Here is an 18,911-nt window from a genome sequence, read left to right on the forward strand (position 1 = left end):
GTGTGTGTGTGTGTGTGTGTGTGTGTGTGTGTGTGTGTGTGTGTGTGCGTTATTATAGAGTTCTGGAACAAGATAGAATATGTTTTAAAGACATTATTTTCTTAAGTTTCTTTATAATTTAATAGAGTAGTTATCATTTTATTATTTTTGAAACTATGACCAGAGATAGCCAGTGGATTAAAGTCTAATCAATCCGCTCGGATTTTAACTGGTTTTTTACCGAAAGCGCCGATGATAAGGATGCACATTACTATTAAATTTTTATGGAAATCGATTCATGTATATAATAACTAGTTTTTGTATCAATTAATTTTAATGCGACTTACAAGCGAATCGGTTCAATAAAAAAGCAAAATATGGTAAGCAATAAACATTTGGTAATAAATAATATCCTTATATTTGAATAAAACTCGATTTACAAATATTTAGTTCTATATTGTTTTTGCCCTCGATTTCTGGCGTTAATAGGTTTAAAACCCGGGCGCTTACCCATCTCTGTCTATGACACTCCTCTTATTTTAAGTTACAATTTTAAAAAGACTACAATAACAACGTGCGTAGAATTTAAAGTACATACAAAGTAAAAGTAATACTAAATAGTCTTGAAACTTTGACCATTAAACGCTGCACATGAATTTGGATCAGCCAATCACTTCAATGCGAACGGCATATTGCCGCAATCAAAGTAATCAGCGATCAGCTGTTTGAGCCTACGCGCACAGGCTCGTTTGATCATTCAATAGGAATTTTGTCTCAACTCACAGTTTGGTACATTAACCTAGAACTAACTTGACTGTTTTAAACTGCAAATATGACGCTATGGAAATGACGTTAATTGTCTCTTTTTAAACTACATTCAATAAGGGAGAATTTTCAGATATGTGTGGCATAATGTAGAAAGATATAGGTACTATATTACAGGACAAGGCATTGATATGGACTTTTAGCTAAACTGAAGAATAACGAGGACGTTCCCTTTTTACAAATCCCTGGATTTCTCGGAACTGATTTTTAAAAAATGTGTATTATTTATTGAAATTTGAGTACGGACACCGGCACACCAGACTACACATTTTTGTTCGAAAATCGCCTCCAGTGCTACGGAACAAGATATGTCAATGTGTAGCTTGATGTGCAGGTGTGTGTACATTGGCGTCAAATTATTATGTCCTATTAAGTATTTGCAATAAATTACAACAAATTATTATCTCAAAAAATAATATTATACATAGATGATTGTGTTTTTATAGATATTTACGTATTTACATGTTTAGCCATTTAAAAAATAATCGTGAATCAAAATTATTAGAAAAAAAACAGTAAAAAAAAAAAAAGAACTTTTATATGCATTGGTGACGAAATGGGGAAATCCAAACGAAGAAAATATTTGTACTTTAGACAGATTAACTCCCTCGATTCCGATTACTGGTAATAACGGACGAACCCAAATTAAACACAAGAGAGTAGATTCTATTTTAAGCAATTAATACCTACTCGATACCGGTGAAAGAGATTAAAAGACTTTGGCTTTACAGTACTTTAACAATATTGAGTACAGGCCCCGTCACCAATTAGTACAAATCCAGTGCACTGCAGCCGTCGAAGTGGACAAAAATTCCAAACCTTTTGCAGTAAACCAGATTATTCAATTTAAAACAAAAAACTTGAACTGTCTATCTTTAAAGTATTTACTTAAGTAACGTGGTGTTGCAAAATACCAGCCTATTAATACGATAAACTACGTTAGAGCTAATTTACGATATTAAAGTCATTGGTCAAGATTTTGTTACTAACCCATTTGATTAATGGATTTGCTATTCAACAAGTTACGTTAACGTAGTTTGATTTTAATCTACTGTCATTAAGGTGAAGAAACTAATACAAAACGTTCAGCATATTGTGTTAATATTGTATAGAAGATAATAAAAACCTGTATAATGCGTTTTGTGGTCCAATGCGCGCCTTTTACGGTAACTACATATAGATGTTAACTACCCGCTTGGTTACATTTTATTACGTAATTGACAAATTATTGCCACAGTATAACTGGAACAAATAGTGCAACTTCCCTCGGTTCAGCGCGTCAATACCTACACTGCGTTCAAAGCGTAGGGTTGTCACATTATTATTTTACCTGTACCTACAGGTTGTAAACATAATTTGACGACATAAGGTGCTCATCACAGTATTTAGACAAGGCCCTCGGTGGTTGAGTGGCTTGCACACCGGTTTTCATGGTGACGCCATTTCTGAGGTCCCAGCTTCGATCCTTAGCCGAATCAATGTAGAAAAACTAACTTTTCTATATTGCCTCGGGTCTGGATGTTTATGGTGCAGTCGTTGTTTCTGATTTCCATAACAGAAGTGCTTTAGTTACTTACTTTGGGATCAGAACAACGTATGTGATGTTGTCTAATATTTATTTATTTAGTATTCTCGTGCTTTATTGAAATAACCTTTTCTAAATGCAGTATTTACGTATTTGACATTTTTATATCAGTCACGAATTTGTACATATAAACATGAATAGAAATTGCTAAGTATTTCAGAATTCGAGGCACCCTTGGTCTAACAAACATAAACACAGCAATAAATACGTCTAATATTTGATGTCACTACTTAAACACCGAGCGAACGCTTCAATTTTATAAAGAATAGTGAGTGCGACAACCCTCGCTATGCAACGTGAATGCACCTCAGGATTGTGTGAATATGTGCGTCTGTACATGGCACCCGGCTGTCGTGCACACATACAAGCTGCGCTACAATACTTGTCTTATTATACTATGGTATTGCTATTGTTTTATACTGAATTTTTTGCTTTGACTCTTGGCCTATAGGTACCCATTAGATTTTTTAAATACTATTTCATGTTTTATCTAGAAGGTTACTTACTTTCTTTGAATTTCTTTTAACTTTTATTTTAAAGTACTCCTTCGAGTGAACTAGTGTTGGTATTGCATCACGTTGTTTGATATTACCTATGTGAAGGCGAATCACTACCTAATAAAGAGTAAAATTGATGGATTTTTTATTGTTAGCTCTTTTGATGAATTTGGCTTTATCCTGTGTAAATTTGAGACGGGGCAGCAAGGCCAGCTACCTTATCGTTGTAGTTACAGAAAAACGGTTCTAGAAGACTATCCATGAATTTTGAAGATATTTTTATTGAGACGTTCACAGATTTTGAAAAAATGGTACAGTCAGCAAGATAAAAGGCAATTTTTACAAAACTTTTTTTTATGCCGTTCAATCCGGTCTATGGTAAGAATCAATAGTCTCTTTGGAACCAACTGAGGTAAGAGTACTCTAAATATCAGAAATCGCAAAAAACTTTTTACCATACATTTTGTAGGGACCTATTTAGTAATCAGTTATTCCAGGTAGTTAAGGAAACTAACAATAAGGAAACTAACAAATTGACAACATATTATGTATTTCAAAGTAAAAACAATAGCGAAAAGCAAAATAACATAAAAAGCCTATGATAGTAAGTACTCGAATTGATTGCCGCCTTGGCGGATGCATTGATTCGCTCACTTCCGCAAAGAGCAAGTAGCTGCTGAAATTCTACTCAGATGGATTCTATTGAAAATTGCTGCAAGTGCGTCTTTCAATTGTTGAACACTGTTGGATTTTTTTTATAAATTTAATTTTTCACATAGCCCCAAAGAAAAAATCAAGGGGCGTCAGATCAGGGCTGCGCGGTAGCCATTTGATAGGACCATGTGTTCCAATTAATTTGTTTCTACACTTGAGAACATTTTGATTAAAAATCGTCTTAAAAGTGACAATTCTCTATTAACAAAACAAAACAAAGCTGTCCCAAATTTTTTTTTCTCTCGGCAAATGACTGCACCGCGCCTGATGGAAAGTGCGAATACAGTCCAGAGATGAGAGTAACGGATGGAAAACACAAATATCTTCACTCCGTCACTATCATTTTGCCGATCTGGCCAAATGCTTCTTCACACTACGTTTGAAGGACCCGATGTTATAGAGGGGAGGGAATACATGCGCCGGGAGTTGGTTCCACAATTTGATGGTTCGGCATAAAAACGAATTGCCAAACTTTTTAGTGCGAGACGGTATTGAACTGACCGTCCAACTGTGGCAACGCAGTCCGGCACGGGTGGTCCGCTGATGGAAAGGAGAGGAAGGGATAAGGTTGAATAACTCTTCAGAGCACTCACCGTGGTACAGGCGATAGAATACACTAAGAGACGCTATATCTCTGCGAAGCTGTAACGACTCCGCATGCTCAGTTACATGAGGATCGTTGACAACACGGAAGGCGTAGCGCTGTAGTCCATCTTGGGCATCGAGCAAGTACTTGGCAGAGCCGTCCCAAAGGTGCGAACAGTACTTCATGCTGCTTCGGACCTGAGCTTTATACAACAGGTATCGCAGCTCTAGAGTAAAAAATCGGTGCACCTTGTTCAGGATGCCAAGCTTGCGCGACGCAGTACAGATGACGCTCTCGATATAATCTTTGTTGCTCATGTCCTTCCGGATGCTCATTCCCAGTAGGCTGAGCTTGTCCTGCAGTGTCAGCATTGTACCCTGAAGATAGGGAAGTGGAAGGAATGGGGATTTTTTGGAGCTGAACGCGCATACCTGGGTTTTCTTCGCGTTGAACTCAACCAAGTTTCGGGAGCCCTACGACTATATATGTTCCAAAACATGGTTGAGCTCAGCGACAAGTTTTTCCCGGTTTCTCTCAGGGTCCTCCCGGCTGCTTGACGATTGCTTATAATAGCAACCGTGCACTGTGCTATCATCTGCATAGCAATGAATGTTGCCTAGAGGCAACAAGTCATTGATATGCAGAAGGAACAGCGTGGGCGACAGCACGGAGCCCTGTGGCACCCTAGCATTAACTGTCACGAGCCGCGAAGTGCCTCCGTCAACAAGGACACGCAATCTTCGCTCGCGTAGAAAGCCCGAGATCCACTCACAAAGGCGGCCGGGAAGACCATATGCCGGAAGCTTGGAGAGGAGACCACGGTGCCAGACCCGATCAAAGGCCTTAGCAATATCCAGACTTATCGCTAAGGTTTCGCCCTGTTTGTCGATAGCTTCACTCCAGAGATGCATTAGATACGCTAGAACGTCACCCGTTGATCGGTTCGGCCGAAACCCGTACTGTCGATCATTAAGAATGGAGTGACGTTCCAGGTGCCGGATTATCTGGATATTTAGAATCCGCGCCATCACTTTGCAGAGAACTGAAGTGACAGCTATTGGGCGATAGTTTGTCGGATCAGACCGATCTCCTTTCTTGGGGATAGGTTGCACGTTGGCCTCCCTCCAAGCTAGGGGCACGTTACCAGATTGGTATGAGAGGCGGTATAAGCGCGTCAGTACGGGAGACAACTCCGCCGCACACCTTTTAAGGACGATAGGAGGTATCCCATCCGGACCATAGGCCTTCCGCACGTCAAGAGTCTGCGATTCCTTGCGGACATCACATTGTTTGATAACTATATCAGGCATTGTGACTCCGCAGTGGGGAATTGACGGCGGTTGCGCATCTTGGTCGTGAATGCGCGAGTTAGCCCCAAAAAGGTCGGCCAATAAACTGGCTTTCTCTTCGGGGCCATAGGCCTCCATTCCAAAATCCAATCCAAAAATCCATTGGGATACCTCAAAGGCGGCAGCAACGAACGACAAAAATTGGACTGCACGGCTTTGGCCAGGCTCCAGTAGGCACAGCTACCGGTGGGATGGGCCACCAGCTTCTGGCCAATCCGTGAAACGCGCTGGTCATCCGCTCTTATGTAAGCCCTCCTGCAAAACTCTGTTGCTTTGTTATAGGCTGCTTTAAGGGACGTAAGGTTGGGATCCTTTGTTACACGACTCTTGATCCAACCACGATATGCAGCCTGTTTCTCACTAACAGCGTCCATGCATTCGCGATTGAACCAAGGGCGTCCTCTGCGATTGGCGATGACACTGGAAGACGGTATGTAGTAATCCATAGCCGTTCCAATCTCATCGGCAACAGCATCGGCAGCTGCTGAGGCATCCTTTCCCGCAAAGCAGTGCTGCAACTAAGGGATGGACGCAAAGTAGTCGCGCATACCATCCCAATCCGCCGACGAGTAGTGCCAAATGCCACAAGTGACCTCCTTCAGCTTAGTTGGAGGCATTTGGGAAACCTTACACGCAACCAAACAGTGATCAGAACTTCCCAGAGGGGCGCTGACTGATACTGTATAGTAGGTAGGGTGACTCGCGAGCAGAAGGTCAAGCAAAGAGGGTGCATGATCCGATATGTCTGGAACCCGGGTGGGCTGGGTTACCAGTTGGGTCAAGTCATGCGTGAGAGCGAAAGCGTGGGCAGTTCTTCCTGCATGGTCAGTCTTGAGGGAACTCAACCATGATTCATGGTGAGCATTAAAGTCCCCCAACACGACCATCTCCGCAGATGGGAACTGCGCCTGCGCGTCAAGAGTCGCCTGGCTCAGTTGGTCAAAGAGCCTAGTTGTCTCCGCATCCCCGCTGCGGGATCTATATAAGCACGCGAAGACTCTAGCTGAATAGCTAAATTCTACGAGCACCCACATAGTGGAAAAGGAGGGGTCCTCCAGGCAGCGCAGACGGCGACAGCACACATCCGAACAAATATATACACATACCCCGGCTTTGGCCTGAAAGTTTTCCTCAAGCGAGTAGCCGGGGTAGTTCAAGTAACTCATATCATTCGGACGGCGGATCTGCGTCTCCGTCAGGAAAAGCAGGGCAGGCCGGGCTGTCTCGAGGTGATGGTGGACAGCTTTGAGGTTGGAGTGGAGTCCGCGGATGTTAGCGAACTCAATAATAAACGCGGTGGGGGGATTAGGCACCGCTGAACGATCTGCATTCTTATGTTGAGCTGTCATGGTGGGTAAGAAGGACGGTAGTGTGAAGAGTTGAAGCTTTCGGCACCGCACCGAAGAAGAAAAACGAGGGGAACTGCAATACATGCCATTGATCTTTTGAAGGATAGCCGGCTGACCCGCCGAACGGAAGGGCCCCCGTACCCCCCCGGGATATGCCGCCGGGACCCCATATTCCGGTCACTAACCGGCACGACGACCTACCCCAAGATTATGCGCGGCATGGTGAGGCAGCCTCTAGGGGTAGTTAGTCCCTATTGGGCCCCTGTACTGTACCGCGGGCGGCCAGCGGACAACCGTTTCTACGGGTCTCCCTGGGCGGCAGGTCAACTAGATATCCCTCAACAAGTGACATGGCGAATATCCGCCTCAGTCCTCCCAGATACCGCGCCGAAAACTCCACGTGCACTGGATGTACACCAACTGATCCCTGAACGCGATTCGCAAAAGCGTTTCACTGTGGAGGGTTTTCCGCCGTGTGTACTGTGGTCGCTATCCAGTCGGCACAAAGCCTACCACAACGCTAAGCAGATGGACACTTGTGACGCCCTCGGTCGCCTCTTACGACCCCCACGGGCATGTATGGGGAGGCGACAATGTATTCTTAAGCCGTAAAAAATTAAAAAAATAGTGATATGATTATAATTTGGTTTTACTTAAGTCTTATTTGTAGACTAGTGGCCAGTTCCGTTTCTAACAAAAACTTTTCATTTAAAATGTGTAGTAAAAGATTTTTTGCGACTTCTGCCATTTCGAGTACTCTTACCTCAGTTGGTACCATAGAGACTATTGATCCTTACCAGAGACCGGATCGAATGGCAAAATTTTTTTTTTTGTCAAAATTGCCTTTTATCTTGCTGACTGTACCATTTTTTTAAAATCTGTGAATGCCAATCAAAATATCTTCAAAATTCTTGAATAATCTTCTAGAACCGTTTTCCTATAACTACAACGATTGAGGTAGCTGGGCTTGCTGTCCCGTCTCAAATTTACACCTTGTATAGCACTATCGCTCTTGGACATTTAAAGGAGAAAACTTTATGTATACATCCTTATTCGGTTTTTTATTGAAATGAAAGTACCAGAGATAAAGACGTACACTTCTTAAAAGCACAGTTGTATTTTAAATCTAATACCTAGATTAACATATCAATTATTTAGGAGATGAAACTATTTTCCGGATTTAAATCGCGTATATTTGTTTTTTCAAACAAACCAACGTTTCAACGCTTCGAGCCCCTTACAGGTCTCATGATACTTGTAAAGGGCCCAACACGCTGGTTTGTTTAAAAATACAAATATACGCGATTTAAATTCCGAAAAATAGTTTCATTTCTTATGTGTAACAATCGCGAAAATCTAAGAACTCGATATATCAGTTATTTGTTTGGATAAATAATTAATGGATATGAAAGTTTAATGTACAGATGAAGAGACTATTTAACTAGGTACATCGAGGTTCTTGTTCCAAACAACATTAATGCATTTTGCATTAATATTGATATATATGATCATATTATCATATGAGAGCATTAATTAAATAAGACCAGCAATTTTAGGCTAGACATTTGATGGTCATTTTAAATTTATAGCTGGATGAGATGGTATATTAAATTTATTTTAGTAAATTTAGTCTTTGATTAGTAATTGGATAGAAAATAGATACACAGTTAAGCATTTACATAATATTTAATTTTAACGTAATTGCGTTTTAGAATGATTATGGATTACATGCATAAAAATAATTAGTAGAATAAAAAATAGAGAAATCTGTACATACAACTATAATTAATCTGCCTCCCTGTCCGAATGGTTATTATGCTGGATTGCCACGCAGAGGTCCCGGGTTCCATTTCCGGGCTGGGAGATTTGTATGGTATGTACATTTACTCGTGAGTTTGGATGTAATTTGTCGTTGTTCATGGCAGTGTCCCCGGCACAAGATTTCCTCAATGCGGGGTGAAGAGTGTGTGCGTTATTGCATACATTATGTGCGTTTAATAACACAATATCTTGTTATTTTACAGGACTCCGTTGTAGACCTAGTAGTGGGTCTGGGCGTTCCAGCGTCCAAGATCGTGGTCAGCCTCCCGGCCACAGCCCGCAAGTTTACCCTCTTGAACGAGACGCTCAGTACGCCTGGCAGTCCTACCACGGAAGACGAACCTAAAGAAATAGACCAAGCCGAACTTTGCCGGCTTCTGCAGAAGGGACGATGGACTTTAGAGAGGGATCAGGATCTCTCAGCGCCTTATGCTTTTAAGTGAGCAATTATTACATTTAGATAGATGAGTTGTTATTGCCGGTATACTAACCTGTGTTAACTTTGATAATAATGTAGTACAACATTACCACAACCACCACATCATGCCATGTGTAAGTAGTGATTAAGAAGCTGAACTATTTCTTGTGTAATAGAGGACATCTGTGATGACCCTGCCTGTTGTTTAAAAAACAGTATTTAAATAATTATACCAATAATTTCAGTATAGAGTACTAAAAAAACCGACCTCAAAAATCATTCATACCCTAATTTGCCACCGTTAGAGGTGGAATATTTTCTTCAAATAAATGGAGCCACTTTTGAGGTACAGGATCAAGAGCACATTAAGCTTGACACTTAAGACTTAAATCCAACTCTATACCGCTTACGATAAGAACAGTCCAAAGTACAAAGTGTCAAGCTTGATGTGCTATTGACTGTACCTTCTTTCCAACAAAAAATAATCATGAAAATCGGTTCACAAATGGAGTTATCGCGAAACATGCATACAAAAAAAAAACATACAGTCGAATTGAGAACCTGGAACTTCTTTTTTTTTGAAGTCGGTTAAAAGATGTAATGATTTCATGTATATTTAATTCATTTGTCAATAACATTGACACGGCAACAACATTATGTTAATACATATACATTGTGTCACTTTATCGACATATGAGCATTAGCTCATATTCAACTGAAAATGTCGATAAAGTGACAACACTGCTAAAGCAATTGGATCTGTTTGCATGAAAAAATAAGTTTTGTATCTCTTTCCAGAGACAAGACATGGATGTCGTTCGAAGACTCGTCATCAGCGGACGTGAAGGGCAAGTACGTGCGTGTGCGCGGACTGGCCGGCTTGGCGCTGCACGGCGCGGACCGCGATACTGACACTCCGTGTGGGGCCAGCCTTAAGACTGCGCTCGCGAAGGTCTTGAATCAGCAGAGCAGGGCACCTAGAGCGGCTGTGCTTAGGTAAACTCTTAGTTATAATGTTCACTGGATGTAGGCGACCCCGAACATATCATGATGATCATTGACCTGGTAGGTCAATGATGATGACGTTTTTCTGCTTGTTATACATACAAAATAGGTCATATGCCACTTTCCAGAGAATTTAAGTTCTCGTAAAGAAATGAGTCAGACAAACACACTAATTTAACTCTCTTCGTGGCCGAATGGTTACAATGCTGGACTGCTACGGAGAGGTCCCGGAATTTTTGTATGACCTATATTTATATCTCTAGTGAGTTTGGGTGTAATTTGTGGTTGTCTATGTGTTTGTCCATGGCACTCGCGATACAGGATTTTCCTAGTACAGGGCTATGAGTGTGTGCTAATTTCCTGTACTAATACTTCCAAAGCAACGGAAGTCAGTCCGGGGTAGGTACTACCCAGAAAGCCTAGACCGGGACTAATTTGGAAACACTGCAACACAAACAAATGGGCCATCGAGATTGTCAAAAACCTACCTGCTACATTACAAGTATTTTAAGTCACAGTCTGTATGTATTTGGTTTTAGTCAACCTGTATGTGGTGTTAGTGTAGACTAACATATGACATACTGAAACATATGACATCATGATTGCAGATCTTTGGAGCACGAAATCTTATCAGCCGGGGGCCATGCGCGCGCACTAGATGCACTGCAAATCTCCCCGTATAGAATCACGCAGGTCGTCGACTCCGATGGCGTCATACACTCTATCAGAGAGGTAATGCGTTTATGTTACCTGCTTAAGGCTAGACTGGTCATTTAAGGCCTGATACCTTTTCGATGAAAGAAACCCGTGCCAATTACAGTATATAAATATTGTTACAGAAATTCTTTATTAACATTGTACCGTTTTAGGACACCCGTACGGAGTTCTCGTGTTCCAGGCAAGGCTACTTCGTGCATCCGCGTTCCTGCGCACGATTCTACCGCTGCGTGAAGTTTGATCAACTTTCGCCTGAATTCACCGTACGTGTTTTTGCTGCAATTACCTGTGACAATATTGAACGATATTATTAAGGTCCCATTTGTTTAGATATTTTAAAGAACTACAGCCATGAAATCAACTATTTTCCCACACCTACCAGATTCCAAATTTTCTAAATTAGTAAGTACTTATACCCCGTCTGTTCATAACTCTTGAGTCAAACTTTGACTTTAAAAAACAAAATATAATAATACTGGCAGCTCTTTCATTCTTTTTTAAATTTGTATTTAGAATGTCTATGTTCTATTTGTACGTTTTTAAATTTATTTCTAAGTTTTCTCGTCATCGAGGGAACAAAACAGTTACGTGCGATTGTAATTTCGCTACATATGGCGGGGGAAAAAAACAATGAAGATTTCCCATGACATAAAATGTTTTGGGGTAAGTCGCAGCTTTGTATATTACACCATAAAATATTGTAAGGAGACTGATTCTCTAAAAGACCGCCATAGAGTGGTCGATTAGAGAGCAACGTCGCCGAAATCCATGTCGCACCCGGAAGAAACTCATTTTGCAGATTAACATATATTTTTAGTAACAGCAGAGCTCCTTGTGAACGATTTCGTCCAGGGAAGTACTGTCACCTTACCTATTTCTGCCGTCAAGCAGCAATGTTAGCATTACTGCGTTCCGGTTTTGAAGGATAAGGGTGCTGGTGAAATTACAGGCACGTAGGGCTCGTCAACTTATATCGCAGGGTGACGGGCGCAGTGGCAGTGCCCCTCAGATATTTTCGATTTAAACCTTTGAATGGCACTGCAACTGGTATGGACAGGCGTTTGACCATCAGGCGCACGACTTGTCCGTCCCGTCATTTGATATTATATAAAAAAATAACTTTTCGGGTTTTTTAGTCAGAAGAATACTGAAATACGGTCTCAAGGTAAACCGTCGTCAAAAAGTTCACTTCCTAAATAATCGCCGTCGTACGACGATAATGTTGTCTGATGTTGCTTAACAGACACGATGCAAAAAAGATACTCTTCACCGGCGAAAAATCTTCACGGTCGAAGAAAAGTTCAACCGACTAAGCTATAAAATTTATGCGAATTTTTATATTACTTTTATTTCGTCTCATAACTTAAAATGAACACACGAAACGAAGATAATTATGCAGAATCGAACTTTGGCAGTTCAGGTTCTCAAAAAGATTTCCTTTATCAGGTGTTCGAGTTCGACTGTCCAGCAGGTCTAGCGTTCGACTCGCGTTACGAGGTGTGCGTGTGGCCAGGCAGCCTGCCTCACTCGCAAGCTTGCCCTGGGTCATCCGAGATCGCACCTGTGCCCCAGACCCGATTTGTCTGCCCTGATCATGAAGGTATATAGGAGTTATTAGATACTTTTTGAATCGGAGAGCAAACGCAAAAAAAAATAAACCTTATAATTATGTTCAGGAAATGAAACAATTTATTCGGTTCTAAGGCGCGTATAATTTTTTCAAACAAACCAACGCTTCGGGCTCTTTACAGGTCTCATGATCACGGCTGTAAAGGGCCCGAAACGTTGCTTCCGAAAAAATAGTTTCATTTTTTGTGAGTATCGCGATAACCTAAGAACTTATATTAGGTTGCCCAGGTATTTTAATATCTACTTATTTTGTATAAACTTACCTATGTATCGTACACAAAACCCTTGGCAACATTCTAAGAATTAGGATATGTTGTCTACTTTCTGGGTTTTACTACTCGCACAGGAAAATTAGGATTATTGTTGGTCTAAAACTGGGACCATCATTTACAGGATATTACGCGGACCCTGAAAACTGCCGGTGGTTCTTCGCGTGTCTTGATCACGGCAAGGCTCCCCTTACGGCTTATGAGTTCCGCTGCCCGTTCGGTCTCGGCTTTGACGCCGAAAAGCTGAAGTGCGATTGGCCCTGGCTCGTTCCGGCTTGTGGAAACATCGCCAGATACGAGGCTGAGGCGTTTGGGTACTCCGGAGCTGCACTTAGCGGTAAGTTCTTTAAATGTGCTGTAATTTTATCTAGAAATATCATAAAAGTACGCCGAGAGCACTGCCTGTTGTAACGTGATAGAGTTGCAAACATTCATGCCCAGTGTCGTTGTATAACATTAGTAAAATTAGATGAAGTAGTAATTTGTATCTAAATATTCTTAAGTAAATACCTATGTATTATTTCAGGAGCAGTTGGCTTCCAAGGTCAAACAGCAGATGCTATCAACATTGCAGCCCATCAGAGTCTAGTTTCTGGAGCATCCTTGGATAATCTGGTCGGCATCCAAACCGGCTTCCTTACACAGGCAGATGCACTCGACTCTAACTTCATTGCTTCCCAAGAATTGAATAATGAAGGATACAAGGCCACCCATGGAGTTGCTTCTCATGGCTTGACGCAAACTGACGGATCAAGTTCTTTTAGTTTAGTCCAACCTACAAAATACACCAGCGGCTCTTTGATTCTAGACGATTATAGACTGCCTACCCGAGAAGAAGTAGCTAGACGAGGACATGGGCTTAGTAATGGATTCTCCAGCTTATCAAGTATTTCAGGTAGTGGGAAATATAATGATAACTCAGGTCAATATGTGCACGACCCTTCGGGTGATTATGCGGACCCTTACAAGCACATTGATTCTCCTGCTGTACCCTATGTACATGATGACTCGAAGTACAAACAGGCAGCAGAATTTTATGATTATGGAAGATATTCCGCGTCACAAAGTGGAAGCAAGTATGAAGGTAATGGTGGACAATATATCCATGACAACTCTGGAGCTTATGTGGATATTGGATCGTCCAGCTATTTTGGAGCATCTGGGTATTCAGGCTCATCTGGCTATTCTGGGTCATCAGAAAAGACTGGATCATCCGGCTACTCTGATTCTACAGCCTACGCTGGTTATTCCGGATACACTCCTGATTATTCCGGCTCCTACAAACAGGACAATTCTGGCCAATATGTTGCTGGTGTCTACAGACAGGAGCACAATATTGGAAATTTCGGGAACGTAGGTAAAACTGTCAATATTAATACCTACAATGGAGGTTACAGCAATGGTAACGGAGGACAATATTTGAGTGACTCTAAAGCTTACACAGGAGCGTCCCATACTTTGACCGCTGGAGCTGTTAATGTTGGATTGGTTGGCAAAACAACGTTGGTAGACGCGGGATATACCGATCAGTTTAATTATGAAGCGAACAAAGGATCTCAACATTTGTACAGCCACCAAACCTTGCACAACGCTCATTTACCAATAATATCTCAGCCAGCAGTATCTATTAACCATGTTGGAACTGATCAAAACAATCTAGATGGTTACAGTTTCGTCACTACTCCTACAACATCTGGTATTCCTACTACTGAAACTCCCTTCTCTGTAACCACCGCTATTCCTACATCTACTTACAAAACTACATTAGTCCCAGAGACGCCAAAGACGAGTATAAAACAGATTTTCGGTTTTACCCAATCAGACGTTACCTATGTTCAACCTACAGTTACCGCTGTTACCATCGCCCCTAAGATTCAAACCATTGATTACAATCAAGGCGTAAACGTTAACATTAAGACTGAATCGTCAGGATATGAATACTCCAAGCCTTCTGCAGGATATAACTATCCTAAACCAAACATTAAATTTGAAGAAGGTATTTCGTACACTACTCCGGCACCACAAATTGTAGTATCCACCTTCAAACCTCAAGGTTTTAGTCACAACCAACAAACTGTGCACAATGTTCAAACAAGTAACACTTACTTACCGCCAGCAATAGAATCTGGGTATTACTACCCTAACCCTGTACCTGTCACTGAAGAACCTTTTAAGAAATTAGTCGCTTACACTACAGGAAACCCAAACAATTATGTCCAACCAACAGCCCAGTCTTTTAGTCAACAATCAATTCACAAAGTCGAAACAAACCATGCTTACTTACCTCCGGCGGCCAATGCTTACGAATACAAACCTGAAGTAATATATGAACAACCTAAAACTGTTGTTGAGCATACTACTACTCAACCAGTAACCATACAGCCTGTGGTATCTTACCAACCTCAAGTCATCAGCCACCAGACGTTACATAAAGTTGATGGTAGCAAAGTAAATACTTACTCCGGAGACGATTATGGTTACAATTATGAAAAGCCTTCATCTGGCTATGATTACCCTAAACCTGAGATTAAGTTCGAAGAAGCACAAAAGACTGCCATACAATATACAACGCCTGCAGCTACTATTTCCACGTACAAACCTCATTCATATAGTCAACAAACATTCCATAAGTACGAAAGTCCGAAATACGTCTCTACAACACCCGCACCTCAAGTGGGACTGACCTACCATCAACCAGCGGTGACGGTGTATGAGAATCCTATTCTTAAGTACAAAGAAGCTTCAGTCACTCCTGCTGTGTACGTGCAACCAACAGCTAAGTCTTACAGTCAACAAACTATCCACAAAATCGAATCTAATGTTAAGGCAAATAACGCTTACTTACCACCAGTCCATACGTATGAATATAAACCTACAATTACATACGAACAACCAAAGACTGTAGTAGAATATACAACGGCACAACCGGTAGTATCCACTTACCAACCACAAACATACAGTCATCAGACTTTACATAAAGTAGAATCCGCTAGGGTCGATACTAGCAACGCATATTTGCCACCAGCCAATAATTATGAATATAAATCGGAAATCACCTTTGAACAACCTAAAACTGTAGTAGAATATACTACTGCTCAGCCTGCAGTAGTGTCTACCTACCAACCACAAGTATACAGTCATCAAACGCTCCACAAAGTAGAAGCTAACAAGGTTAACACGTACCAAATTTCAGGAGACTTAGGGTATTCCTATGAAAAACCTGACTCCGGCTACGAATACCACAAGCCTGCGGTGCAATTCGCAGAGACACCTAATATAATCCAATATACTACACCGGCTTCTGTATCATCCACATACAAGCCACATTCATACAGCTCTCAAACAATTCACAAAGTTGAGACTCCGAAGGTAGTGTCTACTGTCGCTCCAAAAGTTTACCAGCCTGCTGTTACCGTATATAACAATCCTATTCTAAAATACATAGAAAACGTGACTCCGAGCGCTGTTTACACTCAAACTTACAAGCCTGTTGTCCAACAACATGAAGTAAACCATTTCGTGAGTCAGCCAGTTCAATACGAATTTTCTCAACAAAATCTGCAGTTTAATCAAGAAGGCTATTCATACAATCAACCTGAGATTCAAAGAGAGGCGGAGTTGAATATCGCAAAGGCATATTCCGATGCTAACCTTGTATCTCATCAGAGTTACCATCTCTACAACGAGAAGAGACAACAAAATAGCGGCAAAGATGTAGTATTCGTATCTACGACACCATCGACTCTTATCTACGAAGATCATTATGCTGAATATGAATCTCCTAAGAAAGTACAAGCATACAAAGCACCGGAATATATTCCTCCAAAAATACAATATGAGCAAACTTACACAGTGTCTTCCACTGCGGCGCCTGTAATTGAACAGAGCTCTATTCCCCACCAAACTCAAGACCAGTACGATTACAATCCCAATGAATATTCCCAACATTACGATACTTCATCACTTCAGCAGATAGCATTCAGCAAACACCATAATGAACACTCTAAGAAGATAGAATCTGTTCAATTTTCCTCGTTCCCTGATACCAAAATCACCAAATACAATCAGGTGTCCCAAGTTGCTTATGAAGCTCCTGAAATTCAAGTCGGATATAAGGCAGAAGAGTATCTTCCGCCTGTGGTTTCGAGTTCACCTCCTGTAGTTACCAGTACTTATAAACCTCCTACATATGCATACTCCACAACCAAGGAGTATTTGCCTCCTACGCAAACACCTCAAGTTACTATAGAATATCTACCACCTCCGCCAGATTACAGTGCTCCAGAGTATTTGCCTCCTAAAGTGGACAATAGTTACTTGCCACCATTGACTACAGCGAGACCTATTGTAAAATCAACTACACAGATTCCCACTACGACATTCAAAGCACGGGAATACCTTCCTCCTCAAGAACCCAGCGTCATTTCTTATGAAAATTTCAAAATTTCTGATGAAACCTCTAAAATACAATACAACCCATACCAAGAATATACTGTTTCCACGACTGCAGCACCTATTACAAGGAAGCAAAACATTGTTGTTGATGCAGCGAAGTCAAATCTTCTTGGTTTCGGTACCGTAGGACCTGATGCTGGCCTGGTATCTCCAGTTACTTATACCACAGCGGCTCCTGTGATATCCTCAACATATGAGCCTTATTCGTATGAAATTACTCGCACACCGTCGCCTGCCCGTAAGAACAGGCTACGTTACAAGTCAACTACTCAAGCGCCTCTTGAATACACCGCCGCATATAGGGCACCCGAATATTTGCCGCCAGTGGAAGGAAATGTAAAGTTTGATACCTTTGGACTTAAGAACATTGAAAACAACGCTCATCAGGAAGAATATTTAGAATCAACTACAACATCGAAAAGAAAGCAAAACATCGTAGTGGAGACAGCAAAATCTCAACTTCTAGGCTTTGGCACCGTTGGCCCTGATGCCGGGTTAATATCTGAAGTTACGTACACGACAGCTGGTCCTACTATTTCCAGCACTGAGGCATACTCTGCAACACCTAAAGCAGTAACTTCAGCTTATGCTCCAGTTAAGCAACAATTGATAGAAGTTTCTTCCATTCCCGTTAGAAGAACTAAGCCTAAAGTTGCTGTAGTAACTAAAATCAACGATTTCAACCCGCTATTAGTAAGGAAATTAGGTGCTGTCTGCAGTTGCCAGTCACCTTTTGTGGTTTTGAGAGGAAGGAGACCTAACGTGCAGGTACAACAGGACTTTGATGAATATGGTAACGATGATTACAGTGATGCCGATGACCGTGGAGACATTAACAACAATGAATGGACTCAGAAATCAGTCAGATTGCAAACTGTCAAAACTGTTACTGTACCTACAGTGACTAAGACCACGTTTAATCCCATTATTGTTCCTGATGACTCATTCTATCAAGACTACCAGGAAAATTTAGATATAACTCCCAAAATTAAAGAAGTCTACTCCGAAAACTACGTCTCCAGTACGCCGGTAACAGTAACTGAGAGAGTGGTAAAAATCCGACCACGAGTTATGGCTGTGACTATCGCACCTACTTACAAAACAGTGTTGTTGAACCAAGAGGTTGGTCCAGTCGTGAAAGCAACCGCACCGAGGAGAGACGATCTGCAAGGAATCAAATGTGAAAGAGCCGGATTGTTCCGTCACCCAAAGCAATGTAACAAGTTCTACGCTTGCAGATGGGACTGCAACAAACAGAAGTTCACTCTCCACACGTTCAATTGCCCAGTTCAACTTAGTTTTGACCCTAGCATAGGTGCCTGCAATTGGCCCAGTCAAGGTCCAGCTTGCCAAGGTGATACTCTTCTTACAAACACCTTATAAAGTTGTTATCAAGTGCCGCAGCGGCCGATACGAATCTCACCGTGCCATCGAAATTGTGACGACATACTCACAATTGTTTCAAGGAATCGTCTCTCTAATGTTAAAAGCTTCTAATTTATTTGTTTCATTTGTTAATGTTATCTTCTAGTTATTTATTATCTGTACTCAAACTTTTAGTAGCTAAGCAACGTTTTCTTTTCTTAAATTTTCGGCAACATCGGTTATAAGAGTTACCATTTATCTAGTTCATTTAGTATGACACGATATTTAGTATTTAATATGTGTAAAATAGTGAAGTCATTTTCGTATTTTTATAAATTTATTATAGAA

At 41.3% G+C, this 18,911-nt stretch overlaps 1 protein-coding gene across 1 annotated transcript in view; it reads left to right on the forward strand.

Annotated features, from left to right (window-relative positions):
- The window catches only part of LOC113233836, a 54,333-nt gene extending 35,444 nt beyond the window's left edge, over nt 1–18,889 (forward strand). The window contains exons 3-9 of the mRNA XM_026469053.1: nt 8,909–9,144; nt 9,922–10,119; nt 10,737–10,860; nt 10,998–11,108; nt 12,292–12,445; nt 12,868–13,080; nt 13,270–18,889. Of these exons, the coding sequence (XP_026324838.1) occupies nt 8,909–9,144; nt 9,922–10,119; nt 10,737–10,860; nt 10,998–11,108; nt 12,292–12,445; nt 12,868–13,080; nt 13,270–18,581 (6,348 nt within the window). The 3' untranslated portion in view covers nt 18,582–18,889. The remainder of the gene's footprint in view (nt 1–8,908; nt 9,145–9,921; nt 10,120–10,736; nt 10,861–10,997; nt 11,109–12,291; nt 12,446–12,867; nt 13,081–13,269) is intronic.
- Nucleotides 18,890–18,911: the final 22 nt, after the last annotated feature.

This window comes from Hyposmocoma kahamanoa, unplaced genomic scaffold (assembly GCF_003589595.1).
Source record: "Hyposmocoma kahamanoa isolate Upper Pololo Valley unplaced genomic scaffold, ASM358959v1 80, whole genome shotgun sequence".
NCBI classification, from domain to species: Eukaryota; Metazoa; Arthropoda; class Insecta; order Lepidoptera; family Cosmopterigidae; genus Hyposmocoma; species Hyposmocoma kahamanoa.